The sequence below is a fragment of the Toxorhynchites rutilus genome, chromosome 3 (genome assembly GCF_029784135.1).
Source record: "Toxorhynchites rutilus septentrionalis strain SRP chromosome 3, ASM2978413v1, whole genome shotgun sequence".
Taxonomy (NCBI): Eukaryota; Metazoa; Arthropoda; class Insecta; order Diptera; family Culicidae; genus Toxorhynchites; species Toxorhynchites rutilus.
In genome coordinates, this window is record NC_073746.1 from 151,830,804 (window position 1) to 151,858,009 (window position 27,206).

Genomic DNA, 27,206 nt, shown 5'->3' on the forward strand with positions numbered 1-27,206 from the left:
AATTTGACTGGTTACGCGAAATGATATCTGTTTTGAGCTTTTTGTGGTAATTGTTCCTCCATTCAAAACACATCATCATCAAACAAAATTCAAATTTGACGACACATGACGGTCGAAACTAATTTCTCTTCATTTCACTTTTCATTGTTCCATTACGTTATTTGAACTACCATTTATCACTCACCTGCGATGGCGTGAAAAAGAACTATTAGCGCGAGCCAAATTCCCATATGCTCTAACAATTCCAGTGTTGAACGCGTATGCGTTAAATCACCACGTAAGCCAAGATGTAACTGTACTACACTACAATTCGTCACCAATATTTTAATGAACACAATTCAACACCGTTTAGAACAACAATACACAAGTCACGTTTTCAATTTAATTGCACGAATCGCTGTGGTGATGTACTCGAACCATATCATTGATGAACCCCTGTGTGCGCGCAACCACGGGATTCTCGTGGGTTTATATCATCCGTCTCGAAAACCTACAGAGCAGGATCGAATTGCGAACGGCACAGAGAGATCGAGTGCCGAACGATCTGCTCGCGATGAGCGCAAGATGACAAATGAAATCACTGGAATGGAAAGTATTTTGCTATCCGGCCTGACCACCTGCCGTGCGCGCCTATCCGCCCGCAACATGTCGCCTGTACCCACGGGACAGATTGGTGTGCTGGAACATGAAGTCATATGCAGAGCAACGCATGTGAGCGACATTCTTCTGGTTTGTTTCATGTGGTGTTCGACAGTGTTCCATCATTTCTATGATCATGGTGCCAAATTATGAGGAGAATGCGTGAGCGATTCTACACTGTTTGATTTGAACAGCGAATATGATTCATATGGTTTTGACGTAGGATTACATCTTTCGGGAACATATTGGGGTACAAATTGAAAATCGAAAACCGAGCACATCGTGAAAATTGTCCAATTTTAAACGCTTATTGCTCAGCCGTTTCATGAGGGATTGATGAAATTTTTGCGTAATCGATTTCGGCATTTCATAATAATTTTTTAAATTGAAGAAAATAATGTCTAGAAATTAACTATCGAACAATTGAAAAATCTCAACCCCTTTCCTAACGGAAATGCCCTCTTTTGATTGGTCGAAATTGACGACACATGCGGCAGTTCCCTAACAAAGACATCAAAACTAAACAACCTGGGGGAAATCGGCATTGCAAATACATAAAAAAAGGGGGACCTTTTGCTCCCACCGAAATGTGTTCCCTAAAAGAGACATCAAAACCGAGCTACCTGGGAGAAATCGGCATTGCAAATACATGAAAGTAGGGGAAACTTTTGTTTCTACCGAAATGTGTTCCCTAACAGAGACATCAAAACCAAGGTGCCTGGGGGAAATCGACATTGCAAATACATGAAAGTAGGGGGAGCTTTTGTTCCCACCGAAAAGTGTTCCCTAACAGAGATATCAAAACCAAGGTGCCCGGGTGAACTTGGCATGGTAAATATATGCAAGTCGGGGGCATTTTTATATTGCAAGTAATGCAAGTAAGGTGAGTGATACGAGGTGTGTTCCCGGGTCGAGAACGGATCGTTCGGTTTAAGCTTTCTGTTTTGTTGTGTTCATTTTCACTCAAGGAAAGTTTACACGGCGAGAAAAATTGGAAAAGTGAAGAAATATTAGAAAAAGTGATTTCCCATATGCTCTACAAATAGTATAGTATGTTGTGTTATTGTTAGTCCAATTGAAATTCGTATTGGGTGTAATAAACACTCAGAAAGTAAAAAGTATAAAAGAAAATTACCTTTTCCATTTCAAATATGTTTTCTCTATATTAATGTAACAAATTTTTACTGATGAGAAAAATTGATAATTGTGTACGGTATTGGTAATTATCTTATATTGCATTGGTGAGTTTTGTTTGCTTTATTTCATTCATACATAACACAGGAGGCATCTCGTCTAGGATCACAGAGGGCGGTCTTCATCATATCTCGTTTTACTTCGGCATCTGATACGCACCATTCTACGACTGTTACCATCCTTCTATCATCATCACTCGGTCGACACTGGTGAAGTGAACAAACAATACCGAACAACCAATCAAAACGGCCCTTTTCAGGGCTACCAAATCATTATTAAAGAGTTTACCGATGTAATTTTTCCAACATATCCAAAATCAACAGATAGCCTAAAGGAAAAATGCGGACACAACCCTCCTATACCTTTTGACGTAGAACTACGTCTTTCATTAAGGGTGTCAAATCAGAAAACAGGTCACGTTTTTATGAAATAAAGTTAACGTTAATAACTATTTTTGCCGCGAACGGATTTTGGTGATTTACATACTAAACGAATCGGAAATTCCGTAAGATTTGTTTAATATGCCATACATTAGAATCCCCTGGTTAGTAAATGGTTAAAATACATGAAAACTTTAAGTGTTTCTATTTTCCCATACATTTGTTCTGTCCATTTGAGTGCTTTCCCGAACAGAGTTATCAATAACGAGCAGCTTATCGACGAACAACGAAGGGGAAATCGTAGGATTTAAAGTCTCCGTGAACAAAGGATAAGAAGAAGAATGAAGGGGAATACTTGCCTAGAGTATAAACAGTGGATCTCTCTGAGACAAACTTTCATTCGGCATCGGACTGTTGAGTATTTAATCCAGTTCACTTTGCTTTCGCTGCGCTTCGATCTAAGATTGGACTCCACCAGTGGTAATCCAACTTGGAAATCGTCGTTTGATTTTTCTGTTCGTTTTTCGCGGTATCGTGTTATCGTATCGTGTGTTCTTCTTTCCGTGTCATAAATTGGACGCTTCGCGTAGTGTGCGATGAGCAAGAAGAAGATGAAGGCAGACTCGAGCCCTGCAAAAAACGAACGCATTGCCAGGGGCAATAAAATTTCGAGGTAAGCGTCATCTAATGATGCACGCGGTGTTGGTGCAGTGAAAAGCGCTCGCACTGAACCGAGCCTTCGCGAATGTGACACCGCACCGAACAACAGCAAAGTAGGCGATTTCGGCGCGTCGGTCGAAAATGTAAACGCCCAGGCAGCAACCAAAATCAAGCTCTCCCCGCTGGTGGTGAAGGCGGTCGCTCTTGACAAACTCATCAGCGAATTCGCATTGATGGGTGTTACAGCAGAGTACAAGCTGTGTGGCATAATTTGGTCTTTTTCCAAGCAGTTAACATTGTTTATATTCCGTCTTCATAAGGGCTTCGTTTGTGCCTTTGAGAATGCATCAATGCATTGAACTGACGTTATGGCGAAGCAGACGTTAATGTTGTGCACCAAAAAATTATTTGGGAATACTAAGCATCTTGAATATCTTACTGGAATGTTATAAGTTATTTGGGTTCGCGTGCCAGTCGCAAAACTGCCTTCAACTAGGATTGCATTTGCGCTGATCATAATGAAGCATTGCTACTGTTTTCGAGGTTGTTATTAACAAAAAGAGTTTATTTCTCTTGTTTAGTCATCAAGAAAGTAAATGTTCTGGGATTTTGTATGTGATTAGGTTTTGCTTGCCAGTAGCAAAACTTCCTCCACTAAGGGTGACAGCTGCGCTTCTCTCGAGCATGAGAAAGTAATGCAACTCTTTTCGAGGCCAGTAATATTAACAGAAGCGTTTCTTTTGAGAATAGCGCAAAATGATGAGAAATGTTTATATTGCTAGTAGTTTCAAGCCACCAATGTATGGCCCTGTATGCATGCTATGGTGAACGCTTGTTTGGCGCTTGGTTTACGCTTAGTTTGTACGAACGATACCTAGAGGTGCAATTCCTTTGAGGCAATACTAAATAACATGTAGCATGGTATTTGATACTTACAAGTGTTGTCATTGTTGTTGTTTACATGCGATGCCAAAGATATATTGATGTAGTTATGAGGTATGGAATAATGGTGCTGGTGCAACATGTATATAATCGACTGTAGCCGAGTCTATGTCAATTTCGAAAAAGGCCACCGGAATAGCGTTCGAGGTAAATTTTCAATGCATTGACATGAAAAAAATTGCGACATACGATTGTTTTGCGAGGGCAAGAATGTATCATCAATCAATTATCGTCAACTGATTCTACAATGAAAAAATCATTTCAGAGATTATTCTACTAAGCAGTTGTTTCTAAAATTTCACAGCATTATAGAATAATATCCGAAGGTATAAACAAGCGACTTATATAAAATAACAGCGTAGTTCTACGTCAACAATGCGGTCGTATCTTGGACACAACCTCCTATATTTTTTGAACTCTTCTCTTCCTGGTACAATGATTAGGGGAAGTGGGGGTAGGACGGACAGGTTAAGAAGAACTTCGATTTATATTTCGATGTTTCCAAAAAATCTAATGCAGTTTTTTTTAGTTTAATACACCGTTTTTCCAATAAATCAATCTAATGCGTGTTTCCCAATGTTTTTTTCTGAAATTAGAACAGACCGAAAGACAACAAACATGCGGGTTGAACGAACATATGGTAGTGGTAAGACGAAGCGTAAAAATTTATTTATTTTATTCAACCAATGCAATAAAATCATTTCTAATATCCATTCAATATTGGAAAACCCTATTAATCCACTTGGAAGTGATATCATTCATTCAAAACTTTTCAACGCCCGCCTTTGTCTCACCGACAACTGTCCGTTTCACTCCACCAGTACAATAATTCCAAGAATATTTTTTTTTGCTGACAAATGAATTTATTTTTGGTATATACCTAACATTGCTTTGATTTAAAAAAGCATCAAAAAGCCCTTCTTGTATATTAGGAAACTTTTCACAATTTCTGGACTATCAAAAACTACTTCCGTAATTTCATAGAATTGTGTATTAACTATTACTCTTTCAAATAACCAACAAGTTTTGCCTTTTTTTGTTAAATTTGTTTATTTCCTTACATGACTTCTCTAAATATGCAAATATGCGATGACAAAAATAAAAGCCCACCCCAAAAAATTATATTTAAATAATTCAAAACCTTTGAGTAATCCCTCCCTCGTGACAGCAAGGGCTGTGCAATATTATATACAACCTTTCAGTGATTCTGTTGACGCGATATAAACAAAGTATTGTTTTAAGTTGGCACATAAAAGTCGATTGTGGTTGTCTACACAAAGAGTTTTCAACAAAATCAAAATAGGTGGGAAGAAAATCAGCATGCAAGTTCGAAATCTTGTTGTTAAGGATTATTTGTAGCAGATTTTACTGTGGAAGATTGCAGAGAAGTTCGGAATAAGCCTGGGAGCAGTCCGTGAAATTATGCATAAGCACAAAGCTTACGGTTTGCTTGTTGACAGATCCGAAAGAGGTCATCGTCGGACGACCAATAGCCGGACGGATCAACGAATCATCCGGGAAGTGAAGAAATCACCAAAGCATCAGACAATGTAATTCAGGAAAATCTCTCGTTGACGGTATCGGCTAGAACCGTACGCCAGACTAGCTGCGCATGGACTCAAGAGCAGATTCACAAAAAACGTGTAATAAACTGTAACGGTTCGAATTTGCCCGGAAACATGTTAATAAACCCATAGATCTTTGGAAAAAGTACTTTGGATTGACGAATTGAAAATTGAGCTTTTAACAAGAAGTGGGACGAAAGAGTGTGGCAGAAAGATGATGAAGGATTCCACGAACTTCATTTGCAGGCTACAGTCAAACACAGGGGAGGCAATGTTATGGTGTGGGGATGCTTTTCACGGGCTGGTGTTGGAAATCTGGTGCGAATTCACGGAATGATAACAGCAGATATCTACATTGACATCCTTGAGGACAATCTGAAGGAATCGGACTGTGGAAAGCGCAGCAAGAACAATCCGGGGCTCGACGTGTTAAAGAAGTAATGTAAGGGAGTAAACTAAATCTAACAAAAATGGCAAATCTTTCAAGTAAGAGTAAGAGTAAATAGTTAATTCTATAAATTTACGGTAGTAGTTTTTGATGAAATAGTCCAGAAATTGAGAAAGTTTCTAAACATCCTTTTTATGCCTATCACTGTAGGCTAAAGTAAAATATTGAAAGTTACATCAATCGTCATTAGAACTTATTTCAACAGTATCCAATTATCAGAAGTTTCATGCAGCCATTATTAATATTTTGCTCCAAACTAAACTAAGCCGAAAATTTAACTGTTAAAGGTGAACGTTTACGAAAACAATTGATCGAATAGAACCATACTCTGCTCCAAAATGACCGGAAAATCAGAAAAAGGCAACACAGAGCATTTTTTTTCTTAATGACAATGCCCCGTCAGACCGAGCAAGAACGGCAAGGGAAACGTGCGGGTTCCAATGGCTATTTCTTTGGATAAAATATTTTAAACCATCCAAAAACAATAAACGTGCATTTTTAATGAGGTTCCATTATTATACACCTGATATTCACGATATGGGTCAACCTACGTCAAATTTAAAAATCGTTAGTGATTCTGTGTGTGTTTTTTGCGAATTCAATGTGATGCATAATGAGTGGTTTAATTTGAAAATTTAATTCACTTGTGGTTCTATTTCGGTAGCCGAATCCATAATTTTATTTGTAAGTGAAACATTGCTAGAGGCGAATGAACTGCAAAGTTTAAAGCCTCTTAAAAACAAAGAAAGAAGAAGTGAAACATTGTGAAAAATACGAATCATCGTACTGGTGAAGAAGAACGAACAGCTTCTAGAGGAGGTAAGATGAACAGTAACAAATTAGTGATGGAAAGAGCATTCAACTCGTTTAATTCGCAAAACATAAAATTGAGCTCCAAGAAACTGCATTTAAGCAAAGCAGATATTCCAAATACACAATTGAGGTTATTTTTAGCCTGTCCGTTTTACTCCCAATACCATTCAATACCATTGCAAAACTAATCATAACTAAACATCTTTCATAACCATATTACTGCTGTAAACCAACACTTGTTCTTCTGCTTCTGTTTGGATTTGTCGCGCTCAAAACTTTTTGTTTCGGTATACTTGCACTGACATTAAAAATACGAAGAAGAGACTTTTGCAACTAAGGCTTCGCCGACAAATGATGTCATTTGCAAATTCTATTTCAGTCTCACTCCAGCCAACGAGCGGTCAACAGCCTTCCTTAAGATTAGTAATTAGTTTTGAAATTTGCCTTTTCAGGGCCAACACAATTTATTTTATTCAAGAGTTCATTTTCAAATTTCTATAATATCTACTCGCGCTGATATTTTGTTGTGATTCCCACGAATATTACTCATCTCGTATCACTTTTGTATCCGTTCTCTTTGATCAAGTCATGGTGAACAAGTGAGGGCACCTGAGCCACTTTTTGTACTTATGTCAATGACCTGTCAAAAAAGCAAGTCAGTGGGCCACAGGTCAGTTTATTCCCTAGTAAGGAACGCTGTTCCACTTGTGGAGAGTAAGATGGGGGTGACCCGGTGAGACCACTGTAAACAAGCGCTCATGTTGCGGGGAACCCCCACATGAGCTCTCTGTATGTGAAACATACAAGAGTCGTAGGGATAAACAGGAGCGCCCTTTGATCCAACAACAACAACAACAACAACGAATTAATGCAATCCATGTAATGTGATGTCTTCACCACGATATCAGTTGTCGAAATGCTCGCAGACACAGCTAACGAGGGCACACCGATTATTCTCAAAGGGAACTTCCCGTGCAAAAATGTATCCATTCATAAAAGTTCCCGGTGGAACCTCCCGTTAGCTTGCCTACAAAACAAGTGAGGTAAATTATCAGAATCTGTTCCCGCCTGTCTTCTTGTGAAATAGATTTCTTTTCATGCGGAATTGAAAAAGCTATTTCTCCATTTTCAAGTACTTCACTATTTCCGACTCCATCAGAACCATTGTCACCGCAATGTTTCCAATAGTAGAAACATTATTGCAACAATTGATGCAAATGCGAATGACTATTTTATTACTAGTTTAATCTTCATTTTCGAAGAAAATGTCCGTTTCTCACAATTAAATTCCAGCTGTTGTCAGCAAAATGATCAAGCAGCTGAGAAATGAAATCAAAAGATTGTCTGAAATCGCAGAAGTTTAGAAACGACCCCGATCGTCTGTTCAGTACGTGCTTCAGAACTTCAAGAAAACTAACATTTTGGAAGCAAATCCTGGAAGATGTACGGCAAAGCTTACAGAACGTCATCTTCGCATTATTCTGCGGAGAATCTAATAGAATCCCAAAAGGAGAGTGTTCTCAAGTTAACTGAGAGCTTTCCAAAAAACGCCAACATCAACGTTAGCCCTCAAACTATACGGAATGTGCTCCAAAACAAAGGGTATTTTTTTTTATTGTAGAATCATTTAACGATAATTGTTTGATGATTCATTCTTGTGCTCGCAGAACAATACATGCTCGAGATAAGCGCAGCTGTCATCCTTAGTGGAGAAAGTTTTGCTACTAGCAAGTGAAACCAAATCACATACAAAATTTCAGAACGACATTTACTTTCTTGTTGACTAAATAAACGAAATAAACTCTATCTGTTAAGGAAAGCTTCTGAAGATTATTCTTCCCCATCAGTAGGATATTTTAGTTTCCAATATTGGATGCACGCGCAAGGGGAAATGTTTCGCATCGCGAAAATCATATAATTTTCAATCGATTATTGCTCAGTCGCTGAAAGTTTCAAACTCAGAGAGTTCATTCGCCTCTAGTTTGCCTGCCAAATTGCCATCGTGAACCACACCTCTTCTCGATTCAATCACGGACAAAAAGCATACTTAAGCGATACGCTGGTGGTGAAACGCATTAATTTTTCGTGAGGACATCAACAAGACAACATCGTTTTTGAACGAACTGAACGAGCTGGACGAGCTGGACGGCGAGGGATTTATTACCTGGCTTTACCTGACTTAACCTGAGCTGACCTGAAACTAGAGATGTGCCATCCGCTCATGAGCTGTTCCGAAGAATCGACTCTTTGAAGTGAGTTGACGCGGAACAGCTCGCAAAAAAATCAAACAGCTCTTCAGCTCACTTTGATGATGATGAAGGAGAGAAAAGAGCTGTAGAATTGAAGAGAGTGTGTGAGCTGTAAGATTCAAATGAACTGACCGTCTCTCGCTCTTCGTGTTAAGACATCAGTTTAGTTCCATTTGTCCCTCGTCTTTTCAACTGTTATATTCGCGTTGACGGCATTGAGCTTTGTTTACCAGTTTAGGGGGCGCCAAAAATAATAATTGGCTCTCAGGCAGAATGAACACGTTTTTAAAATTCAAATTATTAATGAAAATTAACTTCTGTGTATCAAATGAGTATTCTATTTTAATGAAAAACACTTTGCAGGCGGTGCAAAAATCTCATAAGATTTTTTTTTTTTTGAAGAAAACTTTCTATTGTAATGTAAAGCCTCAGTAAAAATGTCGGAAATGTTGTACTCGCCGAGTCTGTTGTAAATAATAGTCTGGAATACGTGTTTCAAGTAATTAATAATATGGTGTGAAAAATTTCATTTGAATTTTAACATTTTCAAACTGGCTTCGTGGCTATCGAGTTTGGGACCCAAATTGAAAGTCGGCACTGACAACTGAGCTGAAGAGCTGTTCATAAAGAACAGCTCATTTAGATGAGCTGATATGATCAGAGCTGTTCATCATGATGAGCTGATTTGCACACCTCTACCTGAAACGCATTCAGTTTGTTCGGAACTGTGAGGGAGCGCAGAAAAACCGATCCATCAGATGGAGAAGAGAAGGCGACAAAGAGAGTATCAGCATTAAAAAACGTCGGAGACATCGGAGCAGCCGCCACACACACACACACATACACGCGCGGAACTACTTTCGTTTGGTTGCCATCCACCGTCGAGAAGATTCCGGAAAGATGTCATCGTTCCTGAAAAATAATCTGCCAGTTCCCCTGGGAATTGAAAAAAAAAACATTCAAGCGAAAGAGTTTAATTTAATGTTTTCTAACCATATAACACAGCGAACAAATATATTTGCTTTTATGATTTTTCGATCAAGTGCAATGAACAGGTGGTTATGTAGTTAGCATTAACCACTGGTGGGCTTCGAGTATCGAGGAGAATCTGGAAAGATGTTATCGTTGCTGAAAAATAATCTGCCAGTTCCCCTTGGAATTGAAAATTACATTCAAGCGAAAGAGGTTATTTTAATTTTTCCTATCCATATAATACTGCGACAAATACAACGTAAGACCACGTCTTTCGGCAATTTCTCAAACGAGAAATGGGTGTTGTGAGAAAGGATGAGCGAAAGCAAAAATTATGTAGACTGATTTGATGCAACAGATATTTTGTCTATTGGATTGCGGTTATACCACAGATATAACTCACATGGCACGGTTATTCATACATTGTTCGACGTTTAGGATGGACCCACTTTTCATCGCCAGTAACGATTCGATGCAAAAAACCCTTTCTTTTATGCCGTTGGAGCAGTTGTTCGCACGTGAAAAAACGACGTTCGACGTCACGTGACTTCAATTCATACGGCACCCAATGTCCTATATTTCTGATCATTCCCATTGTTTTTAAACGATCGGATATGGTGTGCTGCTTTGCTACTACAAGTATATCTGCAAGTTCTTGTTGCGTTTGTGACGGATCTCGATCCAGTAAAGCTTCCAATTCTTCATCTTTAAACTTTATTGGCTGTCCGGAACGTTTTACGTCTTCCTAGTCAAAATTAACACTTTTAAACCGTGCAAACCACGTCTGACACGTTCGCTCAGTTGGAACATGGCAACCATAAACTTCCACCAAAATGCGATGACCTTCCGCAGCTTTTTTCTTGATATTAAGGTAATGAAGTAACACTCTCCGCAAAAACACTCTCGTTGGTATGAAATTCGACATATTCGAAGTGGCAAAAAACTATGTTGTTTAAGCTTCAACTTTTTGACATATACTGAAAAAGACTCGCAATGGCAATAGCTTTCTAACGAATGTCTGGAGATTTGATTCACTAGAATAATAATCAAGTTACGCTATCATTTGTAAAACCGAAGAAACATACCGGTACACCTAATAGATTAAAATCATAATATAACTGGAAAAAACGCAAAATTTGAAATGTTTTACAATTTTTACAGCTGTCCACACGCGGAATCATGTATGATTTTCGGTTTTTGTTTCCCTTTTCCACTTTTGATCAGTATTCTTTGCCATAGAGTGGTTAAAATAGTTATTTGTTTGTTTGAATGGCTGACTTAAGTAAAGGACATATTCCTTCCAAAAAAGAAACAAATCTACTGTCGCTTTGATTTTATTTTAGGCATATGTTTTGTGCTGTAACGATTCAGCCAGTGCTGTACGGACAATTTTTTGATACAGTGCAAGTCAACTCTATTAAAGGTTTGATACCCCTTTTTGTTCTTCAACCCGTACTCGAGATTTTCACCCACCGCAAGATTCTACAATAGCCTCAATTCTTTATGAGAACAAATGCACATTGTCGTTCGTTTCCGCAGAGAACCTCATCACATTTGGAAGCAACTGAACACTTAGCAGGAGGCTGTCATCAATTCGCAAGCAATACACGACAAGGCTTAACTTCTTATTTTCCACCAGGGGGATTTTATTTTGCTTTTGTTTTGCTCATAGTTTCTTCTACAGAAATGATTATCTCCCGTTTACAGAAGAAGTGCAGAATTTTTCGAAATTTGGAAACTTATTGAAAGAAACACATTAATTGTTTTGCAGGTTGTAACTTGATTATGTGTGTCAACACGGTGAGGGTTGACGTTGTTTATTAACAATTAACAATACGAGTAATCATATCATGTACCGAAATGATTTTACGTTGAATGAATTGTTTTGTTTAACTGATTGTTGATTTACAACACGTCACTTCTAGCTATCGAAAACATGTGTGAACTCCTATGAACTAATTAATTAGGACCCCATTCCGAAATACGATGCTTTTATGGTAGATTGTAAGGATTAGAGAGGAAGAACAAAACCAAAGTTACCAGCAAATGTGAATGTCCTAACAGGGTTGAGGGGATGGAACTCTACAACAGGGTTCAAGCGCGATTTCTAATCAATATACGATTCGAGGCCGTGATGAATTACACGAAATGGATGATCTGGCAAGAAAAGGTGAATGATAAGAAACTGAAGATTTATACACTGAAGCTTTTTGCTACTCTCTCTTATTCGCGGTAAAATGATTGATGAATTCGCTAGAAAATCAATATTCAATTAATACTAACAATAACGATATTTGGACTGAGTCACTCACTATACAACACACACCGGATTACTTTGTATACAAGACAAAAAAAAAAGATATATATTGCTGAACTCCGAGTACCTTTGTCGCTTGCCATACAAACGAAAGAATTAGTTATTGAAGGAGCGGAAATTAGGTAGCTTGTTTTGAAAAATATAAGTTAAACTGTAATACGACAGTATAGGTGTGATTCATTCATTGAAGAATCTGCGCTAGAAGCCCCCAGGCAGGGGATGAAAAGTCCAACAGCTCATAGTTTTGAATAAACATTATGCCTAAGATACAGAACGAATAACATACAATATCTTTCCTGAAGAGAATATGAGTAGAAACCATCTCCGTCACATTAAACTATTTGGTAGACTTGGATAGAGCTGTGAAATATCGTTGGGGAAAATTTCACCTGTTGTATCAATACCGTATGTGGGTCGGCACTGATCCAACAAGGGACTTCTCACTCAACAAATTTGATGTGACACAACGGATTTTTGGTGAAAGCGTTAAACAGTTTTGGTTGGATTAGATTGAACTAGTACTACATGCTCCTGAATCAAGAACATCAGTCTTCAACACTTTCACCATCTCGCCTGTGTGTCGCCTGCTCGACGAGTTTGTTAAAGGGTGTAATGTAGATTGAACGAACATCGAGTGTCCTTTAACAAGCCCAGTAAAGCAAGGGATAAGCTAATATCCAACATCAAACTTGTGACAACGAGACATCGGTTGTCTCTTGCTATCACCTGCCTGGGAAGTTACTCAAATGAAATATACGTTATTGAACGCACTGAATGTATACTCTTGTTTTTTTTTATTGTTTTTTATCTTTGGATGCGACTTTCGATTTGTTTTGTAACTGTAGAGGTAGTACTGATTAAACTATAAGGAGAAAAGAAAAAAATATATGTGAGGTACTTATCGATTCTTTGAGCACATGTGCCTCATGATCCGACTTTATGCGCATTTGTCAGAGTCAGGTCTTATTACGAAAGGGCTTGTGAACAGGCGCGCTCACAGAAAATCTTGAAGAGGAAGAAATAAAGCAAAAGAAAGTAGTTGAAGTAAATCCTGGTCTCGAGCTTCAAACCTGACAGATGTGTCATACGGACATCACTACTTAATAGCTACACTGTGGTTGGATGAGTTGGCTTGGTGTAAATGTTTGAGTTTTCTCGGTTAGAAAAAGAGGCGATTGTAGGCTTAGTGGATTATGGCTTTTTTCCTGGAGCTCCCTGTTTTGTCGCAAACGATTCGAGTTGAGTGTGAAAAATCCGACATCTTTCAGTTGATAAATGGTCAAAACTGTAAAAAAATCCTCATGATCATATATCAACTATGGTTGAGTTATCTAACATTTCTTGTTTGGGGGCTGATTGGCATTCTGAAGTGATGAGACGAGACGAGACGAGACGCTTATTGAAATCTCGAAAGTTTCAAGGTGGAAATGGCGCAAGAACAAACAATGCCATACCATGGATGCCATATGAACTCATGTTTTTACTTGCATACAATTGCTTTAAAACAGGAATGGGCAATCGGAAGCTCAGAATTTTGTGTGATAAGCATGGCTATGCATTGACATCGACGGCCAAACAGAATATTCAGAGACCATCTAAGTCGAGCATCAAGCGCTCTCAAAATGCCAAAAGACATTACAAATTGATATTTCTGCATGATAATGGTAGGCTACATGTTGTAAAAGTCGTCAAATCAATTTTGGAAGAGCTTCAGTAGATGCATTGCTCCATCGGTCTGCCACTTATTTATTGACTCGCCAAGCAGCGCTTTACTTTTTATAAAAAAAAAAACAAATATTTAGATCCATTTCTTTATCTTAAAAGACGAGAACTTTCATTGAAAATATGCGAGGACGAGAACTTTCATTGAAATAACTTAATTTATTTTAATTTGAAATACTTAAGTATCATTTTTTATTATTTTTTTATTTGTATAAAACCAAATAATAGTATAAATAACCTAATGGTTCTCAAAGTCTCAATACTACACTAATATGACGATTAGTTCCTTGATGAAAAGTATTGACTACACAATCTTTTGAATGCAGAAAATGAAGAAGCAAGCTTGCAGCTTAAAGGAAGGTTGTTCCATAAAATTTCAGCACGTTGGCGGAATGATTTTTTTTAATACGCTTGTACTGTTTCTTGAAACCATCAAATTCGTAGGTCGTGAGAATCTCAAATACACAAAACAGTTTTGTAAATATGATGGAGCTCCAGTTCAGATTCTGTAAGTTTGAAAACACATTCTTAATTCGGACCGCCCCCAGGTACACTGTTTTAGGGGTCCAGGAAGAACCGAATTTGTATGAATAAAATAGTTGAACATAATTGATTCATTCTCTGATGGGGGATGGGGGAGCAAATCGACTCTTCCGCCACGGGTGCAAATGCTTCATTGGACGCCACTGTTAGTGCTGTTGTTGTGCTGCATTTTTTACGATATCCCGACTGAAGACGACATAGTGTTATTGCAAAGCAAATATTCGTTAAGTTGTTTGCATAGGAGACTTTAAAAGATTTTAGATAAAGCAGGCAGTATGCTTATTGGTCTAAAATCTTTGTTTTCGGTAGGGTTGTCGTTTTTGGTAATTGGCTTCTGGGAATGTAGATTTAGTAATTATGCAATTGAAAATATTTTTGTATACCGGGAGTAGCACATCAGATGCTTCAGTATCGTCATAACCGATTGCTGTTGAAATTTCATCAAAGCTAACAGACCTGAAGGAAAAGTTTAAGAAATAGTTTATTTCAGGCTCCTTCATTAAATACCGGGAACAAATCAGAAATGAAAAATCGAGTCAATGAATCAGCCGTTACGCAACCTAAGTCTCCGACATCTCCTCGATTTTGTGTTTTGGTAAGACCTAAACGACTTATGTTTTTCCATAGTTTCGTAGATGGAAGACTAGGGTTCAATTGTTGTTATAAATATGCTGAGTTTGATTTTGTGAGAATAGAATACAACATTTTTTCCAATTAGAACTGCAAGACAAACAAATGAGTGAACAAAATCGCCCCCGGTTTGCATATATTTGCAATGCCGATTCCCCATACTCCATAGCTTGGAAGTCCGTGTTAGGGAAACACATTCTGGTCTGCAAAAATGCAAGCGAGTACAAAAGTATCCGCAGTTTGCATATATTTGCAATACCGATTTCCCCATACACCTGCAGAGACGAATGAATTCTCAGAGTTTAAAGTCTCTTTAATCCATCATCATCATCATCACCCATACGCCTTGGTTTTGGAGGTTTTGATTGAGGAAACCGTATTTTGCTGTTACTCTGGTTGCTTCTTTTGGTCGGTACATCTTTAGGAGCACAAATCGGGCCAATCAAAACGTGGTATTTAGGGCGGAGACAATCCTTGACATTTCACAATTGTTCAGTGGTATATCTTTAGAAAAATAAAACTTCATTCTTTGTGATAAATGCTTAGGAATGTTTCCTGTCAATTGACGCAAAAATCTCTGCGATCTATTTTGAAATGTTCGAGTTATAAGCATTCGAAATCTTTCATTTTTCCTACGTATTCAGTGTTTACATCTTCATTTTGCCCCCTCCCACCAATATATTCCTGTTACACGTAGTCCTACGTCAAAATAATCCATTCTCGTCGTTTGCGACAAAACAGTTGACTGTATAGCGTCTTATCTTGGGCTTATCCTATTCAATCAAAATTTGCCTCTGTTAAACCGCGAAGTGACATGATACAGCTACCAATCATCCTACCAGGGAATTATCGGTTTCCATTACAGCTAATTACTATAGTAAAGCCAATAACATTTACTTGCCTGTGTAGTGATGGTGGAGGAAAGTGAAAAAACGAGAAAAAAATAAGAGTGTGTGAAAAAGATGTGTGTACTTACGCGCTCAATGTGTGATTCTTAAGGGAAAATTAAATAAAAGAAAAAAGTCTACACAGTGGGATGAGGCGAATAGGGTATGCTAGAATGACACAAGCGAGTTTCTACGATTAGGACCTGGTGGGGGAGTTGTAACATTTAAAATATAATTGAAATAACAAAAAAGTTGCTCCCCGAAACTATAGCCCTCAAGGGTGTAAGCAGTTCTATGTATTATAATTGTGTGTACTCATTCCTCGAAAAATTGGGAAACTTATAAACAAGAAAACAACGTGTCAAAAATAGTAAACTCGGTATAACATGATGTGTTCCATCCAGCACAAGACAATCGTAAGAGAAAACACACAAACGTACAATGAAAGCCTTCACCATCAACATAAATTATAAGTTGTTTACGACTCGTTTGATCGAAGGAACTAGTAAGAATGGAATAATGTTACGGTTTTCCGACTCGTCGGATAATCTGAGTATCGGCGAAGGTGCGACGAATTACGTAGTTTAATGAGCGTAACGGAGAAAAAAAGGTGAATACTTGCTGACTCTGACCGCAGTTGGCAATCTTCTCGAGGATACATCCAAACATAGTGATGGATTATGGTTTGATTTTGATTTTTTTTTTTTTGGAAAAATAAGTCCCTTACCTTGCGTCGAGTGCGTCTAGTCAGTGATTCATTTGTGTACCTACTTTTTCACGCTTGCAAGGGTATCATTCACTATCGATTCTTATATGTATAACGATATTTCTGTTCGAACGAAACGTACAGGATAAAAACTGTTATTGGTGTGTTGAAATCTTAAATCGATAGGCTTATTTCTAAAACAGTTAGTATTGTGTCTGTCGTGTTCTGTTAGTTTGTAGTTCTAGAACAAGCGGTTATGGCCTTGTTTCGAAATACTCCAAAACTCACTACATTTACAGTTTGTGATTACTACGGGTACATAAATTTTGATCACTCTTTCTGCTATTTAAACCTCTTCACCCTAACACTCGCTCTACAAGTACCGATTCAATTTCGATAGAAACGTTGATTCAAAAGTTTTATAAAACGCACGAAGAAAAATATGGGTGGCACTGATTTATAATTGATTGAGCAACAGTATTCAATTGGGAAAACTTATCTCAAAGCCATATTTTTCTTCGAATCACTCCAAAGTTGCTCTAAATGTATGTTTGTATTGTTCCGTAATTAGTTTAGTTTGCACGCTGCTTGCCATGTTGATTTTACCCTTCATTAATTATGACAGAAAATCGATAGAAAGCTGTCTAACTGGTGATAGTTCATACAAAGTAGAATGTGAGTGACATACCCCTCGTGATTCGTGTAGAGGAAGGCCATCGCATTTTTAGTGCTAGTACTAGTTTCGCTCAGTTTCATGAGCCATTATCGGGGGTAAGTAGAAATGAACCTGTCGAATATATATACGTAGGGGGGTATTAAGGATCTATTACGACTATTGAGTTTACTTTATCATTGGAATAACACATCTACTGAGTGCGGTAAAAGTCATCTGGGTGCTATGTGAATGGTGTTATTTTCCAATTGGTTCTTATCGAACAGAAATGCTGCTGAACCTTCATCTACTCCTACGACGCGTTTACACGGAACAGAATCAATCAAAGCTGTCCGCTTTAGCAACGAGAATAAGATGATTTTTGTTTTTTTTATATAACGTATTGTTACGTTAAAGTTGTCTCGTGGGGTAGAAACCTACAATCGGATCTGCAACAACAAGCTGTACTAGTATCGTAATCCGGGAATTGTAAACATAATTTCTTCCACTAATATATTATGATAGCATTAGATCTCTTTTTTGTAATTTACCCGGCCGAAATAAAGTATATGAGAATCTCACAAAACTATAACCACGATGTACATTTCTTCCGTAAGACCTTACTATACTAGAAGTGCTATCTGCTAGGTGATAAATATTTAAAATTGAAAGAAAAATTTCCACTTGCTTGCAAGACAGGATCACTCGCTGCCGGGTCGATGGAATGACCATACTCTTAGTCTATCAATCTCCTCTCCAGATCGCTTCCAGTGGTGCTGCTTCTAACATGCCGGCGATGCATTTTTTTTTGCTTCAACAGTCCGTTCTGTTGCGCTCCCTCTATGGGAACACGATAGGGAGCGCAATGTTCAGTAGAGGACCGGCCGTTCGCAGCACTAGTGCACCTTGAGTTGATCACCGGTACCGGGGCGGCAACATCGGCAGCATCGGGGGTCCCGGGAACATCATGCCCATGCCTGGCATTGCCTGAATCTGAGTTATTAGGCCACCTGTACCCCAGATATGATACCCCACACGAGTAACAGTCATTGGAGGGAGGAAAGACAGAGAGGAAAGAGAAAGCAAATCGGAACAAAAATTAGTGTTTCGTCGATGAGATCGCTGGAATCATGGCGGAAAAGCAAACGAATGTGTTTTTTTTTGTTTCGATCGATTCAATACTAAGTTTATTTTAATTTGATATATAAAACTGTAAACGGATCGCTTGGCATTTTCAATTTTTTTAATTCTTCAATACTTTATATACGATATAAAAACAGTAGTAATGGTACTTGAAAAAGGAAAAAAAAAAACTTAAAGACTACAATGTTTAAAGATAGAGTAGAACAATACAATGTCAATAACAGAAAGTGGGAAGTATAACGAAAACTAAAACTGCATTCGGTGTTAGAGGTGACAGAACAATCAAACAAAGTGATAGTGAGGTTAGCTTTCGATGTAATCACACACAACCACAATTTATTTGTTACGAATTGTTAGAGAAAAGTGATGTGAAATGTTATTTAAATCACGAATATAGAAAAGCATGCTTACAAAGTTAGAACGAGATTATTATATTTTTTTTCAATTTGAGAACGACGAGACTTCATTGATGTTAAATTAAAATGTAAAATTAACTAAACTAAAATTTACATGAAGAGAAAAAATGCTTCCAGAAAATGCGTAGATAAATTCCTAATTATAGTCTTTCAACATATGTATAGCTATCGCTGTTGAGAAACTAAAATTTTGCATATCCGAGATGCTTAAATGAGTTTCCGGTTAGGCTTTCATCATGTACTTCGCTCTATCCAAAAACCGTTATTGAATACCGAGCTCTAACGGCTCAAAACTGGTAAAGGAGCTGTTCTGGTGGTCGTGATATTTTATGGGAATTTAAAATAAAACCTATATACTGGAAACATCCCATGAGCAACGTAGAGCCTGAGCTTTCGTCATATATGTTCAATGGTGTTGGAATTACAGTCTCGTATCAGAATTTTTGCGAATATACAAGGTGGGCCATTTAAAGTGGAAGGGTTTGTTTTTGCAATAGCAAAGTAAAGAGGTGGAATATTAACATTTTTTTTTTGAAATTCATTTATTTTGGTCCAAGGAGATTTGTTCTAACTACTTTTTGATTATGATATCTCGTAAATGACCGCCTCTGGCCTTGACCGCAAAATGTGCCCTTTTTTCGGCATTTTCCATCACTTTGCCCAATGTTTCGGCCGATATGGCAGCAATTTCTTGTCGGATATTGTCTTTCAGCGCAGCCAGGGTCCTTGGTTTACCAGTGTATACCTTGGATTTTAAATATCCCCATAAAAAAAAGTCAGGAGGCGTCAAATCAGGTGATCTCGGTGGCCAGTCATAATCGCCGTTTTTCGATATTAATCTTCCGGGGAACATTTCGCGCAATAATTTGGTCGTGGCAGCCGCTGTATGGCATGTAGCGCCGTCCTGTTGAATTTTATACGGAAACATTTTCAAATGAACACGAATTATGCGTCGGAGAGTGGTTCGAGCGATGCCTAACTCTTGCGAACGATGGCGACCTGATGTCGATGGAGTCTCTGCAACACTGGCTCGAACGGCATCTATTGTCGAAACGTCTTGGTCGTTGTCTGGACAGATGACTGGCATTACCAACACTACCAGACGATATAAATTTTGCATATAATCGACGTATAGTGTTGTCTCCAGGCGATGTTTTAACTTTATTTTTATTTTTCCACGCACGTTTAGTTAACACAATTGAGAAGTTATTTTGAATGTACAGCTGAACAATTTCAGCGCGTTGTTTAGGTGTGTATTGTTCCATGGTTAAAATTGTACTGAAATGACGCTTCCAACGCGGTATGACATTTGTTAATCTGACATCTCTGTAAAAAGTTATGGGGTTGCCAGATGCTTCCACTTTAAATGGCCCACCCTGTATTTCAAAACTCAGATATCTATGGTAGTAGGTACAAGTAGCGTTCCACTGCAGATCTGTTCATTGTTCCGAACTGCAGTTGAAGATTCAATGCAGGAATCAGCACTCGGCAAACTGAAGTCCCAGTATTGTCACTCATCTCAAGCATTGCATTCCTTTCGATCAATACCTTGTTCTGTAGAAGCTTTGAACCACTGCGACTATTAATTTGATTTAGTTTGGAATACTCCAGATTCCATTTCGTTCCATCACAATGAGTATATGGGTACGACCTTTACGACCTGGTTCCTTTATGCAGTTCCGAACCCTTTTCAGCATACCATATCTCGTTATACCCTATAACCCTATCCAAGAATCCGAAGTCTTCACTGAATCAAAACACTGCATTGACACAATAAATGTTCCGAAATTTCAGTTACAAAATTTCAGAAACGACATTTATAATCTATCAATATTCCTATCTTTTTAACGGACAGTGTCCGGTCATTAATTCAGTCAACATACTCAGATCCACTTTATTCAAACTGAGTAGGCTGTGTGTGGATCTGTCACAAGGTATAATTTATGTTTTGACAGCCTTATTGTTGATAAAACCATCCATTGGGTATCAATCATCAATTACCCCTATTCTGGAACACGATCGGATTTGAAATTAGCACGATGATGTATTCTGTAACCTGTTAGAGATTGACTTTTGCATTCTGCATTTCGAACGAGATCAACTTCTGCATTTTAAATTCTGTCCGACATTCAAATCCATTCGATCGGATTGCGAAGTTTCAAATCCTTTCGAATTCCAGAATATGGGTAGATAATAACCACGTCCTGAGTTTGAGTTTCATACCGGATGTAGAAATTGCACAGTTTGACTTAGGTCCAACAAGTATAGCTGAAGAATCAATTCTTGCCAACTTTTTTATATTCTTCTACAGCGCAATGAACAGTAGTTTCAAGGAATAAATACATTCTAAACTGTCTTTGACTGATAATAAGTGACAAATGCATTGATGAAAGTATACACAATACTATCTGAGAAAATACTAATATTGACATGCCGAAATTTCCTGGTCAAACAAAAATTTGTAGATGTTAAGGTGGCCGTACACTGTACGTCCGGAGGTCAAATTGACACTTTTTGACAGATAATGTTTGGTTTGTAAACACTATTTTGTTTGCCACTCTTGAATAATCAACAGTGGTAAACAATGTCAAACATCGAACATGGAAAAAAATCGACTGAAATATTTAAGGGAATCTAGCCATGTATCGACAGGTTTGACGAACAGACCTTGCTTGGCGTGTTTTGTGTCGAATATATTTGATCAGTACACGTTGATCAAATTTTATTTGTCAAAAAGAGTCAAATATTTGGCTTCGGTAAAAACGTGTATGAGCACCCTTAGAATAGCATGTATTTTTTTCTGAAAAACTGTAGTCCACTGTCACATTGGAATTGCCATGTCGATCGCTAGTCCCGTAATTCCAGCTTCCGATGCGTTCTACCTATCTTGAAAAAAAATTAGACAAGTTTCACGTTTCAGCGGCAACTCTCTAACTTTTACCCTTCGTTTAGGATTTGAAGCTGTTTCCGTGTGAAGTCGGAATCTTCATTTCTGTTGTGTAAATTGGAAATTTCCCAAGAACCGAATGACGCCTAATTCAAGCAAGTGTTTCATGATTAAATGGCCTAGAAGATAAAAAAAAAACTATTTCGATTCAGCTAGCATCTCGACAATGTTCCGCTAACCAAACGTGACCGTATGAGGGATCTAGAAATTTAAAGTCTAAGCTTCCCATCCTGTCCTGTCCTTTGTCTAGTCCATATTTTTTACTATTCGTCCAGATTTCTCCAGATTTATCGCAATGTTCTAACATTAACTTATCTGGCTGGCTTTAACTTTCTTGAAAGTTGATGAGTTTTAGCAGTAATTGCTATGACAATGACATCCATTTATGACCTACGCTGTAGTCCCTTGTGAATCAGCCAATTTGATGAGATTCATGAGTTTCTGAAAATTAAGCCTCTGAGGATGTCACATCAATGCGCGAGAAGATGGCTGTTATTAAAGGCAGTTGCTCAGAGAGTCCTTGATAGGTTTGATGCTCTGCGAACCTCTTTTAGTTTCGGGATAAACGTTGATTATGTAGAGTAGGCCAAAGTGGTATCTATCTAGAACTCATTTGACGATCAATTTTATCAGCTCTATTTGACTCATCTGTCATATATCCTCAAACTGATGAATAAAACGAACAAGCTCTTGCAATGTAATCCTTTGGAGTTGCAAGCTTTACACTCTAGCATTTCGAAACATTTTCGAACGGTACCAGATGATTTCAGGTATTGTGTTTCAATGTTTGATAAATATACCGTTCCGTATGTATCAAATATCAAAAATAATTGAAAATCGCGATTTACACCATAAAAAATTGAATTTGGATTTGATACATGTAACCCAAAGTCAAAAGTTTTGGAAATTGCAGCAAATGTAGCAACCTGTAACATCAATGGTGGTCGAAAAGGCGTTTTAGAGATAATGAAAAAAGTTAAGCTTGAAACTGGACCGGAGTGCAACAACTTCTGTGGATAATCGGACAAAGAACGAATCGAACGGGCAGAGATGCGGATGTCAGAAGCAGCTAGAGAAGCCCGCAAGTTCAAAATCCAACAGGCAGATCGCCTTTTAAGCGTTAAAGGACAGTTTTATGGTCCAGGGATTGCAGACTAAAGATACGATATAAATGAACGAAATAAATGTATACCAAATTTAAAACGCATTTTTTGCAAGTTTTGGCTGCAAGGGTTCAACAAACTGGTTGCAACTATTCAGAGGACAGCTCAATTGATACCACTTTATTTTTTGTTTGTTAAATAATATTAGGTTTGGGAAAAAGTTATCCATTTTTTTCTCAATAGCTGGCTTTAGTGTTCAATATCTCACGCAATATCAATCATACAATTTCAAGTTTAGGCTCGTTGTAAAGAGGACATTTTATACTAAAAACATTATTTTGTTGTTTGTTGTTTGTTTCATTCAGTTGTGAGTTACAGGGTGTTAACAATAGAGGTCAACAAAGATAAAATTTGATACATTTTACACTTTTTCTTTTATAAATGCGAAAATGCAAGCCAGGACGCTGAAATTGTAAATGGTGCTTATAGTGTCGATACAGCAACAGTAAAATACGTGCAATTTATTTTTATTTAAAAAATTTCTTTTTTCGATTTCTTTTCAAATTTTTAAAAAATATTTCTTTTAGTGCAATACGCTAAATTAAGATCTCTACTGTCAACAAATCGACAGTTTGAATTTATTGATTGACCAGAAACGTCCAGAATTGGCAAAAGAGGTGTTGTGTTCCATCAGGTTAACGCAAGACCACATAATTCCGAGAGCTTGATTGGGATGTTTCAATGCATCCACCATATAATCCGGATCTGGCACTAAGTGATTACCACCTTTTTCTCGTATTACAAAATTTACAGGGTGATAAGGAATTGGGTTCAAGGGTAGATTGTAAAAATCTATTGCTAGAGTTTTTCGTCAATAAGGCCCAAGACCTATGATAGAGACATTATGAAGCTACCATTGGAATGGCAACAAATTTTTCAACAAAACGGTGCATATTTGACCCAAATCGGACAATCCGAAGCATATCAAAAATAGTTTTGAATTTTACCCAAAAATAATGGATAATTTTTTCCCCAACCTAATATATACCTAACAAAACTGTGATATCACAATAATCATAATAATTAATTTTCTCGTTGAAACCCCGTTGAACTACCCCCTTAGAGTGGGGACCCCGGTCTGGCAAATCGAAAAATTCGAATTTTTGTTTTTTGCATTTTTGGGAAAATGATGTCCTTAAAGGATTTTTCGATATTTGATTTCCTTGGAAAGTTACAGCCAAAAGTATGAAGTCACCTCAAGGGATCTAGTATTGCTGTACGAAATTTTAAACGTGTTTTTCTCGAAACCATGTTTTTTCAACTGGTGATATCGATATCTCAGGTACTACTCGACCGATTTGGCTGAAATTTCAGTATGTAAAAATGAATTATCTAAAGCGTTACATAGCTGTTTTATGATACATAATTTGTTCGATTTTTTTAATGAAGAATAATTCATTTTTTACAAAAATGTTCCCCATTTTGGCAATTTTTCGAATTTTCAAAAACCACTATGTTTGCTTCAGGTATTGTTCTAAAATTTCAATTCGTGCACTCAAAAAATGGAAAATACATCTTCAAATATACCTTAAACAATAACAAAAATACCAGAACACTTCATTTTATTCCTAACGTTCTAAAAAAAATTCACGAAAATTCATTATTTTCCGACCTTCCAGACAGGGGTCCCCCTTAATAGTGTAAGTTACGAGCCACCTGTCAATTGCACCATCTTGATTTTGACCATAGTGGTGCTCCCAGTAGTCGGATATGCAAAGTTTTACTTTTTCAGGTAAGACGGTATTCGTGGCAAATGTTGTGCCGTGTTTACTGAACTTCACAAACACAAAAAACGCATTTTCTGGAGTCATTCTTTTCAGCGCAGTTAAACTAACGATTTAATACCCTCAACCAATAAGTACACTCTAAAGGAAGAAACTACATTTCATAAAAAAGGAAAAGGTGACAGTATCATATGATCGAATTGTACAAAACCAAAAGAAACTTCCTGGAGACTGAAACAAACGAATACCAATATATAAGATGAAAACTAAAGAGTGTAATAATAAATATAAGAAGTGCAACTTACGTTGGGCACACCGCAAAAGTAAGGAGAAAATGATAATTTCAACTAACCTTGGTTTGGGCAAGTGTATGTTTGGTTTTATTGGTTTGTTGGTATATTTTTTTTTTACATTGCTGTTAATCAATCGACTACGCGGTATTCGTTCCAATTCACTCAATACTTTATCACAATCAATATAGCACCTCTTGCAACAAACTCAAAATGTAAATTGAAAAATGAATTAGATATTTGTGTGTACTATCCGAAGGGGGAGTGATGACTTTTAGTCTATTATATATGGTATACTTTTACTAGTATGAGTAATGATAAGTTAATACCTAGCTTCGAGTTTGGCTTTTAATATATGTCGAATGTTCTTTTTTTTTCAGATGTGGTTTGCTGAAATTCGCTAAAAATATCATGATAATGTTCAGAACTGTGTTACTCGACAAAGCAACATAAATTCACATCGATTTTAGTTCAAGTAGCACAAAATAGCAAAACATAGGAACAACTGTGCTTAGTGGGATTAGTTTGAAACACATACAATTACTGAGAATGCGAGCTACATTAGACTATGCGAAACGAGGGATCTACAGCAGTAATTACAGACCAAAATCACGAATAAATCAGAGTACATTTATAGCATCCACCAACCAATTCACTTGATGCAAATCAACTGCTATATAACCATTTTTATTGGAGAATGAAAAACAAATGCTCGTCAATTACAGAGCAACAATTGCTCACGTCTTCGAAACGAAAGATATTGGAACGCGTCTTCAGTTTGAGTGATCCAACACTTTATCCTGACCTGAGAGAAAGAGAAAACGAGGAACGAGGAAGTCGAGCAAAGTTAGAAGAAACATAAAAAACGCACAACAATGTTATGATTAAATACAGTTTCGAAAGTTAGTGCAATATTTGTTAATTTGCGCGCACGCTAGCGAAACGAAGTGAGGACAGTAACAAACTTAAGTTGTTTAGCTACTTGGAGTGGTGTATCGTTCTGTGTACTCACCAACATACAGAAATCATTATAGATCAAACAAATAAAACATAACCAAAAAAACACTTTTCACATATAAATCAGGTCGTCAGTGACATCTTCAAGATTCCATAATTGAATTAGACTTGCGCGAAGAATTCTCTTTCCAAGAGTGGTATTTTTTAAAACTCTATTTAAAGTCCAATTTCGATTGGAAGAACATGCTCCATCAAAATAATCGATTGTATATACCCGTAACTCTGCCCTGTTTTTGAAATGAAGAAAATATATCTTCTCTGATTTATAGAGAAACAGTGAATTTTATATGAAAGTTTCCTATGATAAATCTTGAACTTGAGTTAAGGTGGACGATGCGTCTGCAAGGCTGCTCTTCGTGTTTGTCCTGAATTAGAGAAATAGCTCAAAGAACATATTAGAACAAACATGGGTGTGACAAGTATTTCATTGATTCTGTTGAACTTTGAATACTTGAGAAGGATGCCGACCATGGCCTTTGCCCTATTTCGTACTTAAATGTTTGTTGGAACCCTCAATATTTTTTTTCTTTACAAAAGTTTGAACCTTTTTTTAGAATTCATCGGTTCTAATTTTGATATCATTTCATTCGTGAACATTCCAATCGCAGTTAGATGAAATATGTGTTGTTGTTTTTTATTTGTAAACTATGGGAAACACTAAGTGAAACAAATCATAGTTTTGGTTGAAAACGGAGTGGTTGAATTAATATTGGCTCATATCCGCAGCAGTGGTGACAACTGTGTAACACTGATTCATTTTTATTATAATATTTATTAGTCTTGCCAGTAATCTTACTTTTGCACTCTGAAAAACTGATTTAGATGATGGAGAATATATTTGATAAGTTTTTTTTTTCAGATTCAGGGTTTTCGGTTGTGTATTGATGGTTTTAATGTCCACATTTTTGAAAATGTAATTTGCACAATTGCCACATTTATTTAGATACTAGCAGACCCGGCGAACTTCGTCCCGCTCAAAATTGTATTTTTTCAGTTTTCTTGCGAAATTGTTTTTTTTCTTGTACATTCGGGATCAATAACATTTTTTTATGTATGTCACGTGTTCATTCTGTCTGAAAATTCATCATAATTTTCATAATAACGGAACACGAAGTTCAAGTTGTCGTCAACGTTAATTCCAAATGAATGAATATACACCAATTGAGCAAACTTTGAAATAATGAACA

At 37.3% G+C, this 27,206-nt stretch overlaps 2 protein-coding genes across 6 annotated transcripts in view; both read right to left on the reverse strand.

The window, feature by feature from the left end:
• Window positions 1–553, reverse strand: part of LOC129778751 (protein yellow) — a 54,267-nt gene extending 53,714 nt beyond the window's left edge. Inside the window, exon 1 of the mRNA XM_055785845.1 lies at window positions 185–553. The gene's annotated coding sequence lies outside the window, so the exon portion shown is untranslated. The remainder of the gene's footprint in view (window positions 1–184) is intronic.
• Window positions 554–12,359: 11,806 nt separating this feature from the next.
• The window catches only part of LOC129780023 (BUB3-interacting and GLEBS motif-containing protein ZNF207), a 45,093-nt gene continuing 30,246 nt past the window's right edge, over window positions 12,360–27,206 (reverse strand). For 4 of the 5 annotated variants that reach the window (XR_008743815.1, XR_008743816.1, XM_055787877.1 and 1 more), the window contains one exon: window positions 12,360–18,329. Coding sequence is in view for 2 of the 5 variants with exons in the window: in XM_055787877.1 (XP_055643852.1) it covers window positions 18,235–18,329 (95 nt within the window). In the remaining 3 variants the exon portion in view is untranslated. The remainder of the gene's footprint in view (window positions 18,330–27,206) is intronic. The other variant, XR_008743814.1, reaches the window with a different exon arrangement.